The following is a 27,230-nucleotide window of genomic DNA, read 5'->3' as shown; positions in this document are numbered from 1 at the left end:
TCCCATTTAGAACGTGTATTGTTGAGTGGCTTCAGTTAAACTTCTGTTTCATTCAATGAAATGTCTTATTATTTTACTTCAAGTATGCTGTGTGTGATGCCTTGGAAGAGTTGAACTGTGTGTTTTTTTTTCAAAAATTCCTCGCCTTTACTCTAATTATACGCAGCTGCCTTTGCACAACATATTGGACTCCTATGGCCTTGACCTCCTGACAGGTTATTGGCCAAGTTTCCTCAAAGTCCATTTGAATGCCATCTTGACAGCCACATCATGACTCACCTTGCCCTCGTTGATAATGTCACCATGACACATGCTGCACACTTGCTGAGAGTTTTGTAAAGCAGATTCCAGGAAATACAGAGAGAAGATAGATTGAACTGTGCAATATGCTCTTCAATTCTCCTATATCACAACTATTGTGATCCCAACAGTGCCAGAGATCTTTTTTCTTTCCTGACTCTAAGGTTGAGCATCCTCGGTGACTGTGCCACTGTATTATGGGCCTTGAGGGACCCTGGCACAACTGTCAATACAGTGTCCTTTGCATGGCCTTGTGGATGAGATGGGGTCACTGACAGAGGTGAGGTTGAGCAGCAGGGCTGTTCTGGAGAATCCTAAGATGAATGATACTTCTGGTGTGCCTGGTTGGTGTTTCTCTTTGCACTGGGTACCCAATGACAGCTAAAGAATCCCTACAGTGTGGAAACAGGCCATTCAGCCCAACATGCCTATATCTATCCTCCAAAGAGGATCCTACCCTGACCCATCCCCCTAACCTTTCCTGATAACCTTGCATTTCCTGTGGCTTATGCACCTCACCTGCACATGCCTGAATGGTATGGGCAACTTAGTATGGCCAATCCTCTTTACATGGGCATCTTTGGACTGTGGGCGGAAACCCACACCGGGAGGATGTGCAAGCTCCACACAGGCAATTGCTCAAGGTTGGAATTGAACCTGGGTCCCTGGGACTGTGAGGTAGTAGAGTTAACCACTAAGCCATTATGCCACCTCTCTGTTACTTTGAAGTGAAGGCATACCTGGTTGAAGGCCAACATGCCTTGACCCCACTTAGTTTGCCATTAGTGCATTGCCATATATCCAGAAGCCTTTGAATGCTCTATTGGAGCTGGATCTCCAAGGAACTGCTTCCTTCTCCATAGAATCAACCAAACCCTCTAATGTCTGAGCCACAACAGTGGACAGATGCTTCCAGCCTGCATTCTGGTTTCCTGAATGCCTCTGGCAGCTTTACCTTATGTTCCCCTGTCTCTGCATCTCCACCATGTCACTTATGGATGAGTACAGAGACTTATCATCTGCATGGGGCTGAGCAAGTGCTTGGTCTCCAATAGTTCATCCAAATCTCCCAAGAACTTGGACCTTTCTTTCCCGCTAACTGTAGACCAAGGTCAGTGGCTAGTTCACTGCTTCCACTGGCCTAGAGCACTGCCTTTTTGATGTGAGTATTCCTGTCCTGTAGACAAGCAAAGAGGAATGAGGATCATCATGATGGATGGGTGCATGAGAATTTAGTGAGCCTGCACAACCTCGCCAAGTCCTGCCCCTCCCTGATAAGTACTTATGAAGCAAACTCTCCTGCATTTGGTAGAACATTGACAACATGAGGTGAATGTTGCTCATTTGTGCAGATATTCCATCTGGAGTTGAGGTTAGCAGACTGTTGTTCTGTCTGATGTGCATCTACACTGGCAAAGAATGAGAAATGCAATTAGCAGTGAGTAGATTGTCCAACATACAGAGTGCAGGATGTCATTCATACTGCTCCTACACTGGATTCCAGCTCTATTGCAAAGGACCTATGTTGACCTTCCCTGCTGTCTCAATCCCGTCATCAATTGGAACATCTTCATCTGCTACTCAACAGAAGTTCCAACTTCAACCTGAGACTCCAGAGTGGAAGATTTTGCCTATAGTTTATATTGTTGACATAAAACATCCACTTTCCTGGCTTATTTTCAATGTCTTGTACGTTTGATTTTGCAAAGGTTGATCCATATTACATAAAATCTGACACGCAAATTATTCCAAATGAAAAGTTACTGTAATAGTCTCATCTGCAATCGTTTATTCAGCTAGAATTTGGTGTGTATTAAAGGAAAACATTATACTTTATAAACATTATACTTTATTTTTAACAATATTCTATCTGAAATATGAATATATTTCTATCTGATTTGTAAATTGTGAAATGTGCTCAGTGTGGAAATATCTCTAATTTTGTGGCAATTGTATTTAGAAAGTTTGTGATGTTAATTATTCCATGTTGTGTTATTATAAATTAGTTTTGCATTTCACTTTACTGTTATAAATAATTTGTTAAGAAAATGCATCTTCTGTATTACCTATAGTCAGGCTCTAGCAGGCTGTATTTTACAGGGATGTCGCTGTGATTCTTCACACCAATAAACTCCCAGGTACAGTTATACAGCTGGGGGTCGAATTTACTCAGACTAGCTATTCCCACAGAAATAGTGGGCAAAAGGATAGGGTGAAAAATATTACATTGCACATCTTTTATAATTTTATCAAGTGCTCTGATTTTATTGGTTATTTTATTGTTGCATTGAATGCATCTAAAAGAGTAGTCAACTGATTGGCAATAAACCTTATGCATTTTTGACACTAAGTAGTGTAATGCAAGTTGTGTTTTCATTTGAAAATATGGAGCATCCTTTTATAATTGAAGATTTCTTCAAGCATTTTCAATGCTTTTCCTAACTATAATTTAAGTTAGTTAGTTCCGTGACCGAAAAGTTTTGTGTATTCACAGATGTGGCGCTTTGCATGTTGGAGATCACATACTTTCGATTGATGGCACCAGCATGGAGTATTGCACATTAGCTGAAGCAACTCAGCTTTTAGCCAGTACCTCTGAACAAGTCAAGCTAGAACTGCTTCCTTACCATCAAACACGACTGGCTTTGAAGGGACCAGAACACGGTAAGTTTGTGAATGCTTTGCCTAAAGAGAATAGGAACAGAAGTTGACAGCTCAAGTGCACATAATAACAAGTGACAGTTGAAATAAAACTTTTCAGTTAGCACATTTCTCACTGTCTGGCTTGAGGTGATTATCGAATAACTGATTTTGATGCCCATTTATGTGCTATTTAGTTCACAGCATTGCCATAGATCACAGACCTGACTCTGCTAGATAAAAATAATTCTATAAACAGGAATGTCCTTTTATTTGAAAGAACAGAGCTTCATCAGTACCTCTGGAAACAATGCACCTCATACCGTACAAAGGGCTCTGTTTTCTTTTGTAGGGTATATCTTTACAAGTCAATTCTAGGAATATCGTCTAAGCTGCTTGAGTCTTGAGAATGCTTTGGATTCAAAAAAGAACTTTGAAGCTACAATAAGATAGAGTAAAAAAAATCGAAACATTGGACCTATCTCTCGTCCTAACCCTCTCCTCATTGCTGACTATAATGATTCAATGTGTAATCTTAGGAAGTTAGTGATCATACCCTATTATTACATAGTGTCGTTGGTTGTATACAAGGTCAAAATAGTCTAGCCAATCCTGTGGAAAAACTGAAGTTAATGTCTTTAAAAAATTATACATTGAAAGTATTTTCTAAACTTTATGCATTTTCACATTCTTCACCCTTCTGTTTTCACTTATTAATTTTTTGCTGAATATGATTTTGTTAGCCCATTAGTGACTGTCAATATAGGAGCTTTTTTTGCTTTATGAATTCTGCTGCAAATGTGTTGCTGGTCAAAGCACAGCAGGTTAGGCAGCATCTCAGGAATAGAGAATTCAACGTTTCGAGCATAAGCCCTTCATCAGGAATAAGCCTAACCTGCTGTGCTTTGACCAGCAACACATTTGCAGCTGTGATCTCCAGCATCTGCAGATCTCATTTTTTACTTTATGAATTCTGGGCAGCTATAGTTTGCTGATTTGTACAGACTTTCCTAATTAATAGAGAACGTCCAACAGTTTTATTTGTAGGTGGCATTCATATCTATAAAATTTATTTTGGTATATACAAGATCACATTTTTTAATACAAATGTTCCTCTATTGTCCCTGGAGCTTTTGAAAAGTTGTGGGTGTACTGCAGATCATTGAGAACCATGAGATTTGATATCCACCTTGTGAAAGCAAGTCTGCAACCCAAGTATAATATCAGTCCAGGCCTAACACTGAACTGATAGAAAGTACTAACATAACTGAAGATAGGAACAATGGATGTCCAAAGCAATGGATGTTTGCACTTTTGTAAAGAATTAAGTTCAGCTTTCAATAAGGCGACAAGGAAAATTTAATTGACAATTTGAAATCTACTTGCATTAACAAGTTAAGTAAAGAAAAGCAGGTATTCATTCATCTCAGAAGAATTTCAACCCAAGTAGAAAGGAACATTTTAAAAGACATACCAAGATCTATGTTTTAAATAGTTGTTTTCCTACAATTTGAATATTTGACATGGGTAACTCCTTGGAATGCAAATGCATATGTATATTCCATTATTCTCTCAGCCTGCTGAGATTGTATTGTATCTCTAACATAGAACATTACAGCCCAGTACTGGACTTTTGATCCTCTATGTTGCGCCAACCTTTGAAACCAATCTGAAGCCCATCTAATCTACACTGTTCCATTATCATCCATATGTTTATCCAATGACCATTTAAATGCCCTTAAGGTTGGTGAGTCTACTACTGTTGCAGGCAGGGCATTCCGTGTCCTTACCACTCTGAGTAAAGAACCTACCTCTGACATCTGTCCCATATCTATCATCCCTCAATTTAAAGCTATGTCCCTTCTCGATAGTCATCGCCATCTGAGGAAAAAGGCTTGCACTGCCCAGTCTATCTAACCCTCTGATTATCTTCGATGTCTCAATTAGGTCACCTCTCAACCTTCTCTCTAACAAAAACAGCTTCAAATCCCTCGGTATTTCCTCATAAGACCATCCCTCCATACCAGGCAACATGGTGGTAAATTTCCCCTGCACCCTTTCCAATGCTTCCACATCCTTCCTATAATGCGATGACCAGTACTGTATGCAATACTCCAAATGTGGCCGCACCAGAGTTTTGTGCAGCTGCAGCATGACCTCATGGTTTCAAAACTCAATCCCTCTACCAATAAAAGCTAACTCACCGTATGCCTTCTTAATCCTGTCAACCGAGGTGGCAACTTTCAGAGATCTATGCACATGGATACCGAGATCTCTCTGCTCATCCATGCTAACAAGAATCTTACCATTAACCCAGTACTCTGTATTCCTGTTACTCTGTCCAAAGTGAATCACCTTTTCTGCATTAAACTCCATTTGCCACCCCTCAGCCCAGCTCTGCAGCTTGAAAATGTGTTGCTGGAAAAGCGCAGCAGGTCAGGCAGTATCCAAGGAACAGAAAATTCGACGTTTCGGGCATAAGCCGCTCTGCAGCTTATCTATGTCCCTCTGTAACCTGCAACGTCCTTCCGCACTATGCACAACTCCACTGACTTTAGTGCCATCCACAAATTTACTAACCCATTCTTCTAAATTTAAGATTTTTTTTGACAATTAAGATTCTTGTTGGGTTTTTATCTTCATCATCGAATAACCAATCTGGTATGAGACTTGTACCTTTTTTGATTCAAACTTCAATGATGTACAATTGTGAAAGATTAGTTGGAAATCACAGGTTTTTGATTTATCATTTGACAGTTGACAGCCTGGAATAAATTTTTCGGTGCAATTTTATAAAGTTCATTTTTTTTTCACAATTCTTTTAAATATATGAGAACAGATTTACCGATTCCCCCCACACAGGGAAGAAATGCTTATAGAGATTGTGGATGCTGGATTGTGTTCATCCCAGCTCTGGCCTTACTCATTGAGTGTAACTCCCAGTTCACAGTGCAGAATCATTGAATGATGCTACTGATATCATTAGCAGATTATAGTGTGTAGATTTTTTATTTGTTTGATGTAACTGAAATGAGGTTATGGAAAATAATGGGTATATTTTTCTCACTCTAAAGTGGACCAGAATGCTAATGTGATGAGTAGCTGAGCAAGATCAGCAGTAAATGGAAGCAGACTAAAAAATAAAAAAAACTACTATGCATCTTGCTCCATGACAACAGGGGTGAGAGAAAATGCTGAATAAGCACTGTAAAGGGGGCATTTGCAATAAAATTTTGCACATAGTAATGTGGAATTGGCAGGGAAAGAAAATCTAATTTTGGCACTTCCGATAGAGGTAGAGTCTAGAATCCCTACAGTGTGGAAGCAGGCCATTTTGCCCATCCCGTTCACACCAATCCTCTGAGCAGAGCATACTATCCAGACCCACTCCCCTGCCTTTTCCCTTTTAACCCTGTATTTTCCATGGCTACCCCACCTAGCTTACACATCCCTGGATACTATGGGCAACTTAGTGTGGCCAATTCATCTAACCTGCACATCTTTTGGACTGTGGGAGGGAACCCACACACAAATGGGGAGAATGAGTAGGTCTATTTGTTTTATTGTTGAAAATGTGTTGCTGGTTAAAGCACAGCAGGTCAGGCAGCATCCAAGGAATAGGAAATTCGACGTTTCAGGCATAAGCCCTTCATCAGGAAGGGCTTGAGTTGCTGTTGGGGATCCAATCTAATAATTGCCACCCAGTACCTATGATAAAGGAATCTAGTCATGTTAAAAACAAATGTAGATTTGGATACATCGGCCATCACTTCGTGTTGAAAAGTAAACAAATGATTCAGAGGGATACAGTTAAGTTCTGCTTAATTTGGTTTCCGGTAGCAGTCCTAACATTTTTTGACCCTTTTAAGGTAGTTGGTCAATATTCTTTATACATATGAGCAAGCAACTATGTTGAAACTGTTCATCGATTTGAATGTATGAGCTGTTTACAATTACCACATTAGCCCCTCAGGACATATTGGGGGATGAAGCTTTCAATGTCACTCTTAAAAATTATCAATGAGATGCCCATACACTCAAATCAATGAACTGCCACGACGAGGTAATGTAGTGCTGAGTGGAATTCTGGAAAGAAGTGAATAATAAAATAGCTACAATGTTGGCTTTTTTAAAAAAGTTGGATGATATGCATAAAATATTTAAAAGAAAGACTTTCATTTCTATAGTACCTTGCATGATCTCAGGATATCTCAAAATATATTAAAACCAATCAAACCCTTTTTAAGTGTTATCACCATTGTAATGTATAGTGTTTACACCATGTAATGAATGAACTCTGACTGATTTATCAGCTAGTAAGTTTGTTCATTTCAGCATTTCAGAATTTTCTTGATGTTGTAGGCCATAGCTTTTGGTTGAGAGTACCTATTGAAGTTGGGGAAGATGATGCTAAATAACAGTTGATGCTGGAGTTGACACAAGATATCTGGATGGGTAAATGATTAGGAAGGGTTTAGAGGGATATGGGACAAATGTTGGCAAATGGGACCAGATTAATTTAGCATATCTGGAAGAGTTGGACCCAAGGTATGTTTCCATGCTGGACAATTTTATGACTCGATAAGACTCCATTCCTTTATCTGTAGAGCTGGCTTGAATTGAATCTTTAATGGGCTAAGCCCTTAACTTATATTGCAACTGGATGAACTGTAAAAGCAAACTCCTCCAGGTGTTGGAGCTCTGAAATAAAAACAGAAAGTGCTGGAAGTATTCAGTTCGTCTGGTAGTATCTGCGAGAGAGAGAGAAAAAAATGAGTTGACAATCAGACTTAAATATGATTTCTTCAGAAAAGCAAAATATATTGTGCTGGATGGGGCTGACTGGCCATACAGTCAATCAGGAAATGTCTCAAGTGTTTCCTGTGAATATTTGTTTTTTTTTAAGATCCCACAGGGAAACAGACCCTTTGGCCCAACAGGTCCACACTGACCCTCCAAAGAGTAACCCACCCAGACCCATTTCCCTCCAACTAATGCACCTCACACTCTGGCCAATTTAGCATGACCAATTCACCTAACCTGCACATCTTTGGGAGGAAACCAGAGCACCCAGAAGAAACCCACGCAGACACTTGGAGAATGTGCAAACTCCACACAATCACCCGAGGCTGGAATCGAACCTGGGACCCTGATGCTGTGAGGCAGCAGTGCTAACCACTGAGCCACCATGCCACCCTAAAATGGTTCTAACAGCTCTTATTGCAGGAGAAACCCAAAGCATTCAATGCCCTTTTGCGGAGGCAATTTGTCTTAGGTTACGCTCCAGTCATCTATTTGAGAATGTTACATTATTAAGCTATGCTGTAATTAGCCTTTTCTGTCATTCCTATTTTTAAATTCACATTTGAACAAAACCAGCTAGAATGAACTCTCAATTTTAATTGGCAATATTAAACATGAGAAAATTAAACTCATTTTTGAGAAAAAGGAGGAAAATATACCCATATAAGATGGTAACTTTCAAAATGTAGTTTATCAATCACTTCATCTTGCCAAGTATTTAATTTTGAGTATCTTTGAAAATGCATGGGAAAAGTTGTGTGGGAAAATTGAAGTGAAAGGTTTCATAGAGTGCAGCCTTACACTCTTACTACACACACTTCTTTTTGAAGATTAATTTCATCCTCTCAAAAGTGTGGTCCACTGAATATGGAGTACCACTCTAGAGGATCCATGGGTATCTTTGCAATTTTTCAGCATAACCCTGAGAGACAAAAGGAACTTTGAGAAATGCTGTAAACATCCATTATCAGCAATTTCTTTGGAAGTTCCAGCAGTCTCCCACCAGAGTTGCCTTAGGAGACCGGGCAAGTTCTATTTGCAAATCACTATGTATGTGTCAATTAAAAGGGGCTGTTCCAATAGGTGGTGATAAAGGTCATCATTCTTTCTACTCAAAACTGCTTTCTCTTCTGTCAGATGTTACGATCTGTATAATTCTGTTGTCTTTCCCTCTTTTCTGCTCTGTTCTGTCTTCTTTGTGTGCGATTCCCATCATCCTTCATGTGGACAGTCAGGGTTCAAAGGAGCAGCAGACAACTTGCCTGGGAAACTTGTGGAAGCAACAGCAGCAACTTGTTCACCTACCAACCCTATAACACCTACCACCCTGATCAATGTAGGATGACAGCCTTGAAATGCCAGCAACCTTCTTCTCAAAACAGTCTTCGTAATGTTCCACTTTTTTTTTCCTCCTGTCCTTTTATTCATTAGTTTTCTGTCCCATGTTCTGTTTGCATGGATTGAATATCACTAAGTGATCATCATTGTTTGGATAACTATGTTCGAAGATTAACTTGTAACATTATTGCTTAAGAATGCAATTATTGTACTGTTGACCTTCATATCACTTGGACTAGAGTATTGAAACAACCTATGGTTAAATCAATATATCAGAATTTAACTGCTAACTTTTCCATCCATACCAATTTAAGTGTGTGTGCAACCAGAGAAGATAGAAATTGTATATACTAAGTTGTGGGGAAGAGTTCTTTTTGTGAGATACATGAGACAAGAGCTCTTAAATGTTTTAGAAAATGCATTTTATTACATGCAATGCATGGAGAATTTTAACTCCTAAAGGGTATGATGACGCAGAAATTTGAGCAATCGTACCAAATACCACAACAGTGCTGGAATCAAACAGAAGTTTGATTTAGCTCATGCTGTTGAATAGCTGAAGTCACTGTCCTGCAGTTTGTTGGTGCTGAGTAGGGTCCAGATATTCAGTACGTGAAAAAGAGAACATGGGCAGAAGGAAGAATTGAGAGGGGTGAGTTATCTGTGCTCAATTCACCATCTCTGAGCAGCTACGCTGGCGAAGGCCTACAAGCCTTCAGCTTACCTGCCTTCTCAGTTAGTTATATTCTTTCCTCTGAGAGACCTTGATGATCAGTGTTAAAACTCAGTTTTGTAACTTGGAAAAATCTGAAGCATTATTCTTAATGTTTATTGAGTAAACTTTTAAATGATGTGTTTGGTGAAGTAGAATGTCTCTGGAATATGCCAGACAAGTGAGCTCTGAGTGTGTCATCACATCTAACCTATGCTCCAGTCGCCAACAAGTCTTGCTCTCCTTTCAGAACTTCTGTTTTGAGAGAAATTCCCTGCTCATCAACGCCTCAGAACATATTGTGACCTCATATCCTAGTTGCTGCATGTACGATGTATTAAAAAAATACTGTTCTTAACGAACTAACCATATGATATAAGCCAAGCAAAACATGCTTGAACTGTTCTTTGTGCCAATAACCAAAGTTGCTGTTGAAATTTTAGTCAAATTCTTTGCTTTTTACTCCCTGTAGTCGTCTTGAAAAATGAGTCACAGTTAGATACAATTTTATTAATGAATATATAAGTAGTTGCCAAATTACTATAAACAATAATTCAGGACTAAATTAAGGTGAGCCAAGCATGGAATCCTCAAGGGAAAAATCTGGTTCAATTATCTTGCTTTGATTTCTGTAGGAAGAGGTAACAGAGGGGAATGCTGCTGATTGCTATATACATGGATTTCCAAAAGCTATGTAATTCAATGGCAGACCACAGACCTCTGAGCAAGGTTCTTGCACATTAAATAAGAGTGTGAAATTGGCTGAGTGATAGGAGCAATGAGGACAATTAAAAGGATATTTTTTGGGCTGCAGAAAAGTTTGTAGTGGATTTCCCCAGGAGTTAAGGGTCAGTAAATTTCCTGATACATATTGCAGTTTTCAGAAACTCTGGTGTTCAGCGCAAAATTTCAAAAATTTTGAGATGATCAAAAATTTTATCATATTGTAAATTCCTAGAACTTTAAAAGGATGTAGTGCAGCAGCAGAAGAACCTAGGCATACAATTACATACGTCACTGGATGTAGCAGGACAAGTTGAGAGAGGAGTTAATAAAGCAAACCGTTCTCTCGGCTTTATGAACAAGCCCATAGAGTGCAGAAACAAGGAGGTTATATTGACCTCCTATACCAGTTCAACTTCAACTAGAATATTCCGTTCAGTTATAGGTGCTGCACTTTAGGAAGTTCATGAAGAAATGAAAGAGAGTGCAGAAAAGATTCATGAGAATGGTTCAGGGCTAAGGAATTTCAATTATGAAGATGGATTAGAGAAGCTAGGACTGCTTTCTTTGGAGATGAGAAGGTTAAGAGGATAGATGTATACAAAGCTATGAGAGACCTGGAGAGAGTAGATAGGGAAAATCTGTTCAAAGGATTCAAAATGAAGGGGCACACATTTGAAGTAATTGGCAAAAAATGTCATGCTGGCAATGAAAACAAAATGTTCTCACAGTGGGTAATGTCTAGAATACACTGCCTGAGAAGGGGCGAAGGGGAGTCCAACCAGTACATTTTTTAAAAAGGAGTGAAACTGTTATTTGAGGAGGATTATAGGGAGAAGGCAGGATAAGTGAAATTCTCATCCAGAATGCACACACTTTGGATGAATGGCCTCCTCTTGTGCTGTAATGATTTTGTGAAGGCTGCTGACTAAAAATAGCAATTTGAATTTGCTTAGTCATGATGTAGGGTCATAATCGATTTAAGCTTGTCTTCCTAATAGTATTAATGATGGCTGGTACTGATAGTGATCAGTACCATGTAGCAGAAATCCAGGTTTTGTTGAAGCCCCGTTGTAATTAACATAAAACAAATGAGCTAGTTAGAAAATGGAACACTAGAATTATTCAAAGCCAACGCGCTCTTATTTGAAGATGATTATAACTAAAAGAATTAATTAGGTTCTGTTAAATGACAGTTTTAAATGAATACTATCTCAAACTTAATCAGACATATGAAAAGCAAGACTCTCCTGGAATAGTCATAAGTGACTCTGGAGGAACCATAAATCAGATTTTCATGTTCTGATTGGCCAACACTTTGTGGAGGGTCCGATGAACAATATTGCATGAATGTCTATCTTTGCAAAGGCCATCTCTCAAAATCATCAAGAAAATGTTAATTCAAATAAATGAAATGAATGCTACAAATATAACAAATTAAATAGTGGTTTCATTTGAGGGGTTTTACTATTTAGAAAGTGGGACGATGCCTCTAACTTTTTCCTATTATGACTGTGTGCATTTATGGTGCTGGCAAATTATCAACAACCCAGATCTAAGAGTGAGGGTGACAGGTATTGAGGTATTTCTATGAGGGGCTTGTATTCCTGTGGGTAAGTAAAGAGATCTTTGTGTGTGAGGATAGCTGGTCAAAGAGTGTTTGAGGAAATGGACAATGTGGCAAAAATGTTGTCTTTCAAATTAAAAAGCAATCAACCTTTCCACTGAATTCCTCTGATCCTGATTCAGGCCTCCATGATTGGGTGGTTAGACCATACTCACTATGAAAAACAACTCCAGTGATTTAAAGGGACTGTGCAGCTGTTCCTTTTAAATCATTCCGAGCTCCTTGGTAGCAATTGCTGATTAGGTGCTCACAAAGCCAAAGGTTAGGCTGGTGCCCCCAGAATTGGTTGTGACTCAGATTTAGAAAGCCTGACTTCAGTACAGAATGAGATCATTTCGCTCTTTGAACCTGCACCACAATCTACAGAAGCATATTTGATCTGTTTATGGTCTGAACCCCACGTTGCTGTCAGCTACTCAAATCCCTTGACTCATTTGTGTATCAAACTCAACCAAAAGCCAAGTGGTTCAAAAAAACTTTAACATAACGTTGTGGTTGCCCATTTCCATGTCTTTTTTTCTTTACAATTTTCTCCCTTTCTACAGCCTCCTGATTCTGTTTCTGTTAATGTCAACAACTTTATAGAAATGGTCAATTGATAGTATAGAACTTGTGACTTTTTTCAGCAATACTCATTTTGTTGAAGCTTTTCATTTTGTATTTGTCCGATCAATTCACAAGAATACCAATAAAGGAAAAAAAATAGAATGTGAGAGAAGAAAGTACTGATTATTTGTCAAATGGACTCTGATTAGTAATAGCATTGGCAGGGAGAATGCAACAGTTGAAGATAATTGATAGTTAACTTCCAGGCTTCATTTAGATTTTAAATCCAGTGGATTGACTTTAAATGGTTAGGGTATTATCCTGATAAATGGGCCAGTGAATGGCTGTCATCTGTTTTGATGTGCTGAAATAGGCATGGGTGTGGATGTTCTGTGCAGGCAGAAAGACCATGTTCCTGTACGTTATAAGTAATATATGTAGCTTTGGTACAAGATTATGTACGACACTAACAATATTAATACTTATTAGAAAATTCTTACCTGCACTGCCAGTCCTAAGTTATCAGTGTAATTCTTTGTACACAAGATTATCTCGGAAATTTGATCCAATTTCAGAATACTGTTTGAGATGATTCACCAGTTGAGGATCAGTTATATAAGTTTTAGTGACAGTATATTTGCCTAGCTCAATGGTGTTGCTATGAAATTCCTGTTAGATCCAGCTTTCTCTCACAATTTTGGATGCTGTGTGAAATGTGTCTTCAGATGGCGCCTTAGCTCCTATCCTTTGCATATTTCCAATGTGTAGATAATGTATTTGTATATGTTTACTATGTTTGACTCCACAGATGTATGTAAGAATTTCTTAGTAAGTATTAATGTGCTCCATCCTGCACTCAAATTCCCATTTGAAAAGGAACAGTCAAATGAGCTCTTTTTTTTCAATGTCCTAGTTAAAGATTAACCGTCTATCGCATGCCTATCTTCTCTGATCAGTATACACAATGGGATATCCACCGTTCCGCATGTGAGTTGGATCATACCACTAGACCTGTAAATAAGGTCCAAGCCACTTGCTCACTGTGCAAGCTTGATCCTAAAACCGGTCATATCAAACTCAATCCTGCAGGACAATTGTGACCCTACTCAGATAACTACTCACTCCATATCATGCAAGTTCATGAAAACCCCAAATGCAATCACTTAACATCCTGAAACTTGCCCAGTCTATCTCCAGTTACTATGGAAGCATAAGGCAAAATGGGTAGTGTTTGTCGCTAACTGACAGGATGCTGTCACCAAGTCAAAAGACATTCTGCCAGTCGCATGAATGAATATTGTGGTATATGAATTGCAGTTCCAGTATGATGCTATTTATATAGGCTGTACATCCCAACACTAGCAGATCATATCAAACAATATATCCCTTCAGCTGTTTTCAACGAGCAAGGTATTGACAGTACCTAACCATTAGACAGGGGTGTTTGCAACACCGTATCCAACATTAGGTTTGATTCTGTAATTGGACAGCATTTGCTGGATAAAAATGACACTGACAACCAATTTAGGATTGTCAGTTGGGCTTGCAGAGCAGAACACTTGCACGTACTGTCATGCTCAGGGCCTTGTTCTTTACAGACACAACATGCGCACACACACTGCATCTGTTACATCTCATCAAACTAGTCGACAGCCATTAACTGGTTCTTTTCTCAGGGCAATACTCTGACTAATCAGTCAACCTGCCTGATTTCAAATCTAAACAAAGTCTGGCAGTACACTATCAGTCATTATTAGCTGCTGCATTCTTAATAACACCACCACTACCAGTCAGAGTCTGCTTGATGGCCAGTCAGAACTCTCCTCTTGTACAGAATAAATGTTGGTTTTCCTTTTATTAATATTCTTTATTGTTGAATTTTCTTGTTGTATTTTTACCAACCTCCATGTAACTAACCTAGTAGGCTAGCTGCAAGCATCTTGTGCCAGAAGTGCTGAATGGAGACGCAACGACCACCTACTGAGGTTCCCAAAATTGTTGATATTGATCCTTAACCAGTTTGATGCACTCCATGTGAGCAAAAAGAAATGGATGAAGCTGTTAGACATTGCTAAGGCTATAAGCCTCAATAATATTCTGGCAATATCACCAAAGGCTTTTGTCCAGACCACCTGCACCCCTAGGTAAGCTGTTCCAGTACATTTACAACACTGGAATCCACCTGGCAAAGCGGAACATTCCCCAGTCTTGTGTGCCCAACCCAATCAGTTACCATCTATCAGTCATTTGTCAATAAAGTGCCATCAACAATGTTACCTCGCAGCACTTGCAATAACTGGCTCACTAATGCTTAGTTCAGGTTCCAATAAAACCAATCAGTTCCTGAACTAACTTGGCTGTGGCAAAACTGGAGTCAAAGGGAATTGGGAGCAATCTCTCTACTGGTTGGAGTCACATCTGGCATAATGGAAAATAGCTCTAACTGTTAATGTTGGAGGTCCATCATCTCCGCTCCAAGACTGCTCGGAAATAGTTCCTCAGCCTTTTTTTCCCCCTACCCTGAAGTGCTATTATGCACAACCGGGTGATCTTCTCACCCATCAAAATCACTGTGACTTTTTTTCCTTTTTTTTTAAAACTAGTAGCCACCACCAGTAAAACACCCTGCAAGGTAACATAACCCACTCAATTGGCATTACATTTGCCAACAGTCGAAAACCATGGTGCTGGAAAAACTATTATAGGTCAGGGAGCATCTGAGGAGCAGGGGAGTCGACATTTTGGGCATAAGCCCTTTGTTAGGGATGTGGAGGGGGAAGGGGCCTGAGAGTTGCATCCACCAACATAATCACTCTCTTTTTGTCAACCACTCATGTACTGTGGCAATAGTGCATACCATCAATAAGTTGGATGCAGGACTGAAACCAATCACTAAGATTCCTTTAACAACTCCCTCAAAACCCGCAAGCTGTGTCACCTTGAAGGACTGGAACAGCAGATATATAGGAATACCATCACCTGCAACTTCCCCTCCAAACCATGCATCATCCTGGCTTGGAACTATGTCACTGTTCTTTCACTGTTGCTAGGTCAAAATCCTGGAGGTCGCCATCTCTCAAAACTGTGGGTGTATCTATTGTGGTGAAAGAAGCAGCTCCTCACCATTTTAGGTCAATTAGAGATGAATAATCAATAACAATGCTCGCATCCTGTGAATGAATAAATTAACTTTTACATGTAAACTTAGTGTTTTAACAACTTAATTGATTAGGGGAGGTACAATTGCCATCTGTACCCTATATCTATTTTCTTAACAAGATAACTGGTAATTTTGAAGTGTTAAAGCTATTGTTAATTTTACTCTACCCGGTTGCCTATCCAGCAATAGGACCCCACGAATATTTTTGGCTTAGCATTAAAATTCCTGAATCTAATGAAATAAAATTCTGCAGAGGCCATTATCCCGTCACCAAGTCACCCTTTATTTATACATGGAGAGTCCTTGACACTGATCCAGCCCCCTCCGTGCTAGCTCTCGGAGTGAACAGGATGTCTGACACTCCTTATCTGTCAGCCAAAGCTTGTGATTGAGGCTGTTAATCTGATCCAGTCAGAGAACTCATTCTATGAGGTCCACCTGGCTAACCTCATTACAATTACTGCATCTTATTCTGAAGAGAGTAAAACTCCTGAGTCCAACTTGAAAAGGAATAAGATATCAATGTTAGCTCAGAATTATTTGGTAATTAATTCTATAGCTGGTTGCTTTCCAAAAGGAGGCCTGAAGGTGGAACACTTAGTATAAAATTTGTATAGATCAAGAAGAATTGCATAATAAAGGTTTACTGTTCATTTCAACCCCTTTGCTTACAATATAAATTTTTGACTTGTACATTGTTTTTTTTTAATCCAAGATGGCATGAACATCTAGATTTTCATGTTTTCAAAAAAAAACACCCTGACAGGCTAAAGTGCAGGCAGCTTTAGTAAAGTAGACTTGCTGACTTTGAACATTCCTGTGATGGCTTTTAGACTTAAAGGACTTTCACATGAAAGGTTTCAAAACCTTTCAGATCTTTGCATGTGAAGTGGTGATTAGCGTATGTTTGGAAGCTCATGTCATCTGAAAGCACGGATTAGAGCTTTTTTAAAAGTTAACATTGGTTAAATGCTTACTGATTGTCCAATTACTCCAAATCTTATAAAACTAATACTTTATTATCACACCATAACGAATGGAGTGAATGAAATTGTTTTATTTTAGAAAGGAAAAGTAATTTTAAAAGCATTAATCTGATGCTTGGTGTGCATGCATTTGGATCAGTATAAAATATTCAGTATGGAGTAACGTTTTTGTGTTTGATTGCATGTACAGCTGTTATTTTACATAATATATGTATTGTGGTTTTGTTATTCTTGGAAGTGGTTGCAATGCTGTGAAATCTCATGGGTATGGAATCCAGAAATATCTGTCATTGCATTCTTCTACAGATAGATGTAATGTCCTGTGAAGCAAGGCCTACTCTAGAGCAATTGCACTATCATGGCAACAACTGTAGTCAGTGTAATAACTCTCCAGGATAACCACAATATATTGTATCAGGATTTATCATTGTTTGCATTAGACATACTTTCAAGAATTCATATTGTTTAAGTATGAGTGATAGCAATTCCAGTAGGACTGTAAGGAGAAAACTCCTTGCAGAGTCGCGCTTAGATTCTGAGCTGATCTCTGAACCTGATGGAAATGTGAGTCTGAAAATGTGTTGCTGGAAAAGCGCAGCAGGTCAGGCAGCATCCAAGGAGCAGGAGAGTCGACGTTTTGGGCATGAGCCCTTCTTCAGGAAGGGTTGCTCCTTGGATGCTGCCTGACCTGCTGCGCTTTTCCAGCAACACATTTTCAGCTTTGATCTCCAGCATCTGCAGTCCTCACTTTCTACTAGGAAATGAGAGTCTCCACAGTACGTAATGCAGTAAAATTTATTTTTTATGGAATGCCTATGAACAATTATAAAGAATAAAATAAAAGAAATTTGAAAAACGTAACTTCATAAAAGAAGGAAACCATTGCTTGCGTAGAAAGATAGGAAGGCAGCATTACTATCTTCCAAAAAAAGCACCAGATTGGTCTTTTTGCAATTGATTTCCAAAATGATCCCCAAAAAGTAAGCCCATAACAAATCTATAAAAGGGCAAAATAATCCTTGGTACATAACTTTACATGAGGATGAAATCTCTGGTCACTTACTTTGTTGACGTGCTTTCTTCTGTAGCTTTCAGTGGTGGGCTGGACAACTCTGGCTGCAGCACTGAACCCTACAGGCTTTGTTCCTTAAGTCTAATTTCTGGCTCCATTCAAGCTTTGCAGATGCTTATTTAAACTTTCCCAAAATTAAGGCCTGGCAACCAGGAGTCTCTATCAATGTCTTATAGCAGACTTTGCAGAACTTCAGTTGCTTTTACATGTTTGGTGTCGCTCATACTTCATTCACTAAGTTATTACTCAAGCTCCTTCTCCGCATAATCAATTTTGCTTTATGTGTAAAGCTGTTAATTATCCTGGTCAAGGATCATTGGAATACCAGAAATAGGAACTGTTCCCCTTTTTTTATTGAAATTATCAAATGCGACTGTGGCAGCAAGTCTAGAAAAATCAATACTTTAGTCAAAGTTAGAGTTGTGAATGAGTATGAGAGGTGGGGGGAATCTTAAGTCTACTGTTACTAATGTTACTTCTGATCATATAATTTCATAATTGTTTGACTTAATTAAAACCTAATCACAGGTTTAAATCCCTGTCTTAAAAAGTAACAATTCAGTACAGGTTCTCAAAAAAAATCAAAAGTAAACCAGAAATAAGGAGTAGGACAAAATTGCGAAAAATAATTGGTTGCTTACTGTAGGCCTACGGGAACATGAGGAAAAAAGCTGATGAGTTAAATGCAGATAGAAATCGGTTTCCTTTATTTCAGATATATTTATTCACTTTTAGACAATAACCTCCTCTCCAGCCCTCAAGGGAGCTGTAGAATAACATACAGAAATAAACCATTCAGCCAATCAAGTCTGCAATGGCTCTTTCGAAAAGCAATCCAATCAGTCTGTTTTTCTTCACCTATTGATCCAATTATCATTAAAGGTTACTGCGAAATCTGTTTTCACCACCCCACCACTAATTGCATTCCAAATCCTAACCACTCATTGTGTAAGACGGATGTTCCACATGTAGCTTCAGGGTCCTTTGCCAATCATCTTAAGTCTGTACCCTCTAGATAATGGCATTTCAAAGTTGTTTCTTTGCGTTTATTTCATCCAACTCTTTCACATTTTAAGCAACTTTAACCAGATTCCCCTCAGCTGTTCCAATCTATCCACACAATTGTAATTCCTCCTCTCTTTCAATCATAATAATAAATCTCTCTGTACCTTCTCAAAATTATTCCAGCTTGGGCCAAAGAGTATCTTGTAACAGTAAAGCAAAATATCTTGCCTTTTTATTTTTACTGTATCCATCCATTTGTGAGGCCAGGTTTCCATATGTTTCATTAACTGCCTTGTAAACATCCCTTACCACCTACAAAGGTCTTTGCACAAATGCCAACAATCATAGCGTTGCACAGCATGGAAACAGACTCTTCGGTCCAACTTGTCCATGCCGACCCAGATATCACAAACTGATCGAGTCCCATTTGCAAGCGTTCGGCTCATATCCCTCTAAACTTTTCCCGTCCAGATGACTTTTAAATTATGTTGTTGTACCTGCCTCCTCTGGCAGCACGTTCCATACACTCACCATCCTCTGTATGGAAAAGTTGTTCCTCAGGTCCCATTTAAATCTTTCCCCTCCCACCTTAAACCTACACACTCCAGTTCTGGACTCCCCTACCCTGAGGAAAAGACCTTGGCTATTCATGCCCCTCATGATTTTCTGTCCATTCAGCATGCGTTGTATTTGTCTTTTCTCATTCAATTAAAAAATTCATACCGTACTTTTGTATATTGAATTTATACACGCAGTTCACCAGACTTCAATACAAACATATACCTGACATATATTCCCTTGAAACCTCTTGCTATCTTTCTTGTTGTTACTAAATTTGCACATTTTGAGTTGCTTGCGAATTTTGAAATTCTGCCCAATACCTGCAGGTCAAAAGCATTAATATATTTCGAAAAAAAGACAATGGTCCTCGTACTGAGTCCTGGGAACACCTCAGTTTGAAAAACAGTCATGTGGAACAACTCTGTTTTCCAGCTACTTTTGTATCCTTTCTGTTGTCCCTTTTATTCCATGACCTGCAGTTTTTCAATCAAACCTATTGTATGGTAATTCAGCAAAAAATCTTTAAAGTTTCTTTTGCATAACATCAGCTGCACTGCCCTTAACAAAAGTTATTGAAGTGTGATTTTCTTCCAACAAGTCCGTGCTGGCTCTCCTTGACTTAGTCCATGCTTGCCCAAGTGGCTTTTAATTTTCTCCTGGATTATAGTTTGTACAAGGCTCCCCACTATCAAATAGCTGACCTGTAACTGCCAGGTTCATATTTCTCCTCTTTGGTCGAGGGTGTAACATTTGCAATTCTCCAGTCCTCTAGCAACACCCCATGTATCTGAGGAAATTTGGAAGATTGTGGTTGACATCTCTGCAATTTCATTCCTTCCTTGTCTGAACAACTTTGCTGGGTTGACTCCCAATGGGTTGAGGTTAGAGTGGTGCTAGAAAAGCACAGCAGGTCAGGCAGCATCCAAGGAGCAGGCCCGAAACGTCGATTTTCCTGCTCCTCGGATACTGCCTGACCTGCTGTGCTTTTCCAGCACCACTCTGATCTCCAGCATCTACAGTACCCATTTCTCCCAATGGGTTGTTCGATTATGCTGTAGACTCTGCAGCACTACTCAAGTGACCTGTGGTTCAGATAGCTCGGTGGGCTGGACAGCTGATTTGAGTTACAAAGTGATGCCAATAGGGTGGTACAATTCCTACTCTGGCTGAGGTCACATTCTACTTCTCAACATCACCCCTTGCCTGAGGCATAATGACCCTCAGATTAAACCACCGTTCGTCTTTTCTCTCTCTCTAATGAGCAAGCAGTCCAATGATCTGATAAGGCTATGGTAACACACACATTTATTAATTATGTGGCTATTAATCATGTGGCTATTAATCATGTGTGAGCATTGACAACTGAAGGCATCCCCACAGTGGTAATAATACGGTTGTCACTTCGCATCTATACATGTACCACCAGTAGGGTTAACTGAGTTGTAATTTGGCAACCTGGCCAAATTTCCATTCCCTAACTTCAAAGTACCTAAACAAATTACTACATTACTGTCACTTTTTCAGATTTGACTAACTCCACATTGACTAACTTCCAGGTCAAGCCTGGAATCTTCCTGCTCTAATTCACCAGCTAAATGTACTCCTATTCTGCCTTATTGCTGGATTGAAGAGATGAGTGAAGGAATACCAAAGGCAAAACAAATAGGTTTGGTGAAAGAAAAAGAAAGCATCTATTCAGAAATAGGAGGAGAACATGAGGCCCATTGAGCCTGCTAATGACAGCCGGTAAGATCATTGTTGATCTTTCCTTCAAAACCATGTTGCTGCCCTAACCTTATAGTCAACATTTTAGAACAGAAATACTTTGGGCAAGTATTATACCCACAATACAGGTAAATTTAGGAGATTATAGGAGGTGAAGGTCAAGGTATGTAAGCAACTGGATTAAAAAGAAATAACAGTTGTGTTTTTTTTTGGGGTCCTATGAAGATAATGCTCAATTTATCTTCATTTGTTTCTCTAGCTGCTCTGGTGTCGACATCATTCTCTCCTACCTCCATGAGTGCATATAGTCTGAGTTCCCTGAATATGGGGACCCTACCTCGCAACTTGTATCCAACAAGCCCACGAGGAACACTAATGAGAAGAAAAATGAAAAAGAAAGACTACAAGAGCTCCTGTATGTGGCAGGTTCCTGTGTAAACATTGCTGATGAATCATAGGGGAAAACATATTGCAGACACAAATATGTCAGTGTTCAGTTGATGAATTTTAAACTTTTATCCTTTTAATGTAATTTAATTGAATTTATTTCTTGCGGGTTTTTGTTTGTATAACCAACCATCAGGAGCAATTTGACATAAAATCTACACAGGCAAGAAATAAATGTGTCAAATTTGCTTGTTCTGCCCTCAGTGCATCTGTGCACAGCTGATTTACTGTCCTGCTACTATGTATTTCAAAGACATATCAGTGAGACAGATTTTTATTTTTTACTTTTATAGCAGTTTTGGAGATTGTATTTGGAAAATATTTACGAGCCAATTGATTAACTTCTCGACAAGAAGTGAAACAAAAACATCTATAACACAATTGGATTGGGTTGACCAGCTCCAATCCAGTAATACACTGTTTTTGAAGCATCACAAAGGATGCCCCAGTAAAAACGGAGAGCTGTGAATTGTAGCATGACGGAAAGACAGACAGAACAATGGGAATGTTTTGAGATCTTTTTGCTCACTTGGAAGATAAAGCCCAACTGGTTGGGTTGGATGGTCTGTGTCTGTGTTTTACCTTCTTTGTAGAAATTCACTGTTTGAATGAAATGGACATTTTGTAACTAATGTGTTTCTTTTGCCAGTCACACTGATAGATGCAGCACATAATCTGTGAAACTTGTGAAGACGATGACTAACCTAGAGGCACAGTGTGAGTGGAATTCTGTTCTGTTTAATGACCTGAAAATGATGCTTCCCCAATGTCCATCTTTTACAGTATCTTTAGCCTCCAGTACGGTTGGTCTTGCAGGCCAGATTGTTCACACTGAGACAGCAGAAGTAGTCCTGACCAGTGACCCGATCGTAGGGTTTGGAATTCAGCTCCAGGGTGGTGTCTTTGCAACAGAGACCTTGTCTTCTCCACCATTGATTGCATATATTGAACCTGACAGCCCAGCAGAAAGGTGAGAGCCTTCCAAGTTCTGTGCTTCAGTGTTTCCTGCAGGCAATATTCTCTGCTTGAAAGGATGTTCCGTCTTGACATTTACAATTAATTATAAGCCATTACTGAGCAAAGTTATCCAATTAAGGAGTCTTCTGTGTTTTACAGCTAAATGTTATTAATTGACAGCAAGCACTAGGATGTGTCCCTTCTATTTATTAGTAGACGTTTCAGAACAAGAAGTCATGGTTCCTTTTTTGATGAACAATTGATAATGTTCTTCAGTAATGATTCTTTAAAAACCATCATGCTTTACTGTTTTCAAAAAAAGCTGCTGTTTTTTCATTTTTTTTTCTGCTGTTTTAAATTCAAATGTTTATCTCCACAGAATTTTCCTTTTTTTTTGAAAGAAAAATCTTTTGTTGTATAAAATCTCAGATTTTCAATCTGCAGCAGTCCTCATGGGATCAAGTAAAATAAGATTTCGCCAGCAGCCCTGAAGCACCAACAAGGCTGTGATTTTGGTTTTTTTGAAAATAAATGCATTTATCATCTTTTATGTTGTCTCTCTGTTTGGCTTTTTTTCAGTTTTATGTCTGGGCTGAAATGTGTGGTAAAGGCATGATTTATAAATACTTAAAGTATTTGTCTTGCTAAGAATGAATGCTGCATTGCAATTCAGTAAGCTCAACTAAAAACAAGGGTAAACTCCTTTTGGTAGTGGCTGACTTTAAAAAAAAAATTGAAAAAAATATTTTTATTCCTTCCAATTTCCTCCTTCCCTCATATAGAGGCTTACAAAATCTAATTAGGCATAGAGTTAGTCCACATGGTCCCACTTCACTTTCCACCTGATTCCCATACCCTTGATTCCTGTAATCCCCCAAAATTTGTTGTGTTCAATCTTGAATATATTAAATGACTTAGCTTTCACAGACCTCCAGTAGTAGAGAATTCCATTGATTTAAAGCCTTCTGAGTGAAGAAGCATCTCATCTCAGTCCTAAATTGCTAACCACTTATTCCCAAGACAACAAGCCTTTGTGTTAGACTCTTCCACCAGGGGAAACACTCAGTATTTGCCTTCTCAAAGACTCTGAGGAATTTTAAGAGTTTATATACTTCAAGCACACTCTCTATTTGTCATTCTCCATTTGACAGGGCAAGGTAGTTTGGAGCATAGCATTCTCCAAAAATGTTGTTTATGTCCCTCAGAGGAGTGTTTCAAATGGATTAATCATGGTTTTGTTTTCATCCTCTCAAAATAAAATGCATCGCCTGAAGTTTTTAGCTGGCTGACAGATCTGAGTAAGCTTGCTGAAATCAAGTTGATAGATTTGCATTAATGTAACTGTTGTGTTGTGCTACATAAGACTATGTGCTCAGCTCATCAACATTGAACCATCTTTATTTATACCTTCCCAGAAGAACAGCAATATGGTGTACTGCTGTAACTTTCAGACACAATTACCTAACTAATGTGCAGAGTAGAACTCTGTATCAATCACATTTTGAGATTGCCCTAACATAAGTCACACTGCAGAAACTTGTATAAATGTCAATTTTTTGACAACAATGCTTTTAGGTAATGAACTACAGGAGGAGTGTTTGAATAGGAAATGTTTTCAGAGTTGATCTGTGTGCTTGATTTGGGCTCAAGTCAAATCCAAAGCAAAACAACATAATGGAATAAAATGAAAACCGACAACAACAAAATTTCTCATTCATCATCTGATCACTTCACTTCAATAATTTAGATAAAACAAAACTTAAACTTTTCTACTTTTTTTTTTATCATTTCTTTACTAGTACTCACTTCCATGATTATTAATGCATTTACAGTGAATCTCATCAGTACATCTCTGAGTAGTTTGGTTCTGAAAATTTTGGACTTTGATCCCTGAAAAGCTGCAGTGAACCTCGAAATGAGGTGCATGAGAAATTATAGCTTTTTGTACAAAAAGTTATGGATTGAATTTTACATGAGCTCAATTATTGATGCATGTGCACATTTAGTATGTATTTCCAAAACTGATGTTTAACTGTGAATTTTCTATTTGGGTCAATTAATTATGTAGTATCCAATAAAGATAATGACCTCACAAAGTCAGGTTTTCAGCATTATTCAGCAATTGTGTTCTGTTAAATCTGGTAGCCTGTACGCAGCTATTGCAGATATTTGGCTTCTGCCCAAGTAACACATTACAATCAGATGGTAATCGGAGATCCAACTGGACAAAAAAAGTTTGTACCAGAAGCTATTTAAATTGATAGCACTGATAAGTTGTCTTTAATGTCTGTTCTTTCACTATTGCTCCTTATTCTCAAATGCTTAACCACAGCAGGGAATTTATTTTAAAATCTCTTACTTTTTTAATCATCCTCCATCTTCCTCAATCCACAGTGTCGTCACCACGAGGTCAAGCCAATACACACATAGAAGAATTGGAAACTGTGAATCAGCTACATTTATGTTTGTCATCTCTTCTCATTCTCCAAGTAGCTAGAGGAAATTATTCATGGCATTTGTTCTCAAACCCCTCTATCCCACAATTTTTTTTAAGTTGAATTATTTGTGAATATGGTACACTACTCACAAATGTCAGTAGTAACTTGCAATCTACATTGGAACTGACTTTAGTTATGGATGTTTATCATTTTAAAACTTTTTGTTTACATTTCAGCAACAATTTTGGCAAATTGGTCATCCCTTGGACAGGGGGGATTATTGCTGCCCAGCTTCTATGACTTCTATATATGAGTGTGGCCTTCTTTCTTTCTCAGTTTATCCATATTTAAGGTTACCTTGATGAGTTGGGACCTGATTCCTATCTGCTTTATGCGCTGGTATGTTGCCCATCTTCTCACCTGGAGCTCCTAGTTTCAACAGAACCAGTTGATGCCTTAAACAAATTAAAATCTTCTCCTTTGGATACTGAAACTCCAATATCTTAGTTTGCCAAATGTTAACCAGAAAAAGGCCCAACTCTCCATTAGCTTGGCCAGAGGGAGGTAAATTTGTAGAACTCATTTGCCATAGAAGGCTGTGGAGACCAGGTCATTGTGTACATTTAATACCAATATGTATAGGTTCTTGATTGATTAAAGGGATCAAAGATTATGGGGATAAGTCCGGAGAATGGGGTTGAAAAACATGTCAGCCATGATCAAATGGCAGAGCAGACTCAACAGGCCAAATGGCTAATTTTGCTCATATGCTTTATGATCTTATGGTTTCTAAAAGAAGCATTAGCCACTTGTAGCATTTCTTGCCAGGTTCATTCCAGATATTCAAGTAAAAGCTTTTTCCAGAGAGGTTGAAATGTATATAGGACAGCGTAACGTACAGACTCTGTACTTTTCAGTTGAACCATTCCATGGTATAGAAATTTGTTATAGTTTAGTGGGATTGTAAGACCACTAGGATTTAGGCTGAATTAAGTAGATTTATTGAGCTTTTCAGACAATTCTTTAATTCCTTTATCTTAACCCCTTACCAAGCTCCCAACTCAAAGGCAGGATGTTATGCTAATTCTGCATTAAAATGCTATTCCAGAGCCAGGTGAAATATTTTGTCCAATACTGGGCATCATACTTCAGGAAGCATGTGGCGGCTTTGGAGAGAATACAAAAGACGTATCCAAGAATGGTTTGAAGATCAGAGACTAGTTTGATCAACTGGAGAGGCTGTTGTTCTCCTTAAAGCAGAGAAGTTATGAGAAAATTTTATAATGACAAAATAACTTAGAATTTGAACAGAGTAAATAAAGATAATCTGTTCTCTGCTCGCTGATCCAGATGCTGATTTGGTAAAATAACTGGCAACGACTTAGGGGAAAAACCCTATTATCAACAAGTGGTTACAATTTGGAATCCACCACCTGACAGATTGCTGCATACAGATTCAATAGTAACCTTTAGAACAGAAGTAGATAATGAGTTGAAGACCCACACTGCAGTATTATCGAAGCAACTAATGGATTTCACATTGATCATAAGACAAAGGTGATGACATGATCTTAATATTTATACCCATTAACTACTCAGTTAAAAAAATTTGTTTAAATGCTAAGCGTTTCTTTTGCCTCAAATGATGGAAGAATTGGCTCGTTGCATCCGCTGGAACAACATAGAGTCATACAGAATGGAAACATACCTTTCAGTCCAACTGGTACATGCAAGTAAACTTGTCCCATTATATTTCTTTTGATAGAAGTTAAACTCTTCCCAGTTTGGTCTTTGAGAATATGTACAGATAAGCTGCAGGATTATTACATGAAATCATACAGTATAGGAGAAGCCCTTTTGCCAGCTGAGTTTGTACACTACGCTTACATTAGTCCTACTTTCTACACTAGGCTCATAGCCTTAACCATTATGATATTTCACGTGCTCAACCAAATACTTTTTAAAGATCGCGAGGTTACATGTAGCAACATTTGCACATGTGCTTATGAAGAATTCCTCTGGTTAATACTCAAATGAAATTGTAAACCAATTTTAAAAATAACTTCTCATTGGTAGAAATACTTACTGGAATAAATCTTTTGTCGATGCATTAAAACTATTGCCTTGTGTTAGCAGCTGCACAGCTACTCTGCATGTGTAGGCGAGACCTCCAGTACTTCCTGTGATATG

The 27,230-nt window shown here is 38.6% G+C and overlaps 1 protein-coding gene across 5 annotated transcripts in view; it reads left to right on the top strand.

Annotated features, from left to right (window-relative positions):
- grip1 (glutamate receptor interacting protein 1) overlaps nt 1–27,230 on the top strand; it is a 465,375-nt gene that overhangs the window by 370,637 nt on the left and 67,508 nt on the right. For 4 of the 5 annotated variants that reach the window (XM_060839771.1, XM_060839770.1, XM_060839772.1 and 1 more), the window contains exons 9-11: nt 2,795–2,964; nt 21,458–21,613; nt 22,429–22,615. In XM_060839771.1, coding sequence (XP_060695754.1) covers nt 2,795–2,964; nt 21,458–21,613; nt 22,429–22,615 — 513 coding nt within the window. Of the gene's footprint in view, nt 1–2,794; nt 2,965–8,974; nt 9,131–21,457; nt 21,614–22,428; nt 22,616–27,230 lie in introns of all 5 variants that reach the window. The other variant, XM_060839775.1, reaches the window with a different exon arrangement.

The sequence above is a fragment of the Hemiscyllium ocellatum genome, chromosome 19, assembly GCF_020745735.1.
Source record: "Hemiscyllium ocellatum isolate sHemOce1 chromosome 19, sHemOce1.pat.X.cur, whole genome shotgun sequence".
In the NCBI taxonomy this organism is placed as follows: domain Eukaryota; kingdom Metazoa; phylum Chordata; class Chondrichthyes; order Orectolobiformes; family Hemiscylliidae; genus Hemiscyllium; species Hemiscyllium ocellatum.
This window is presented reverse-complemented; position numbering and strand designations above follow the sequence as displayed.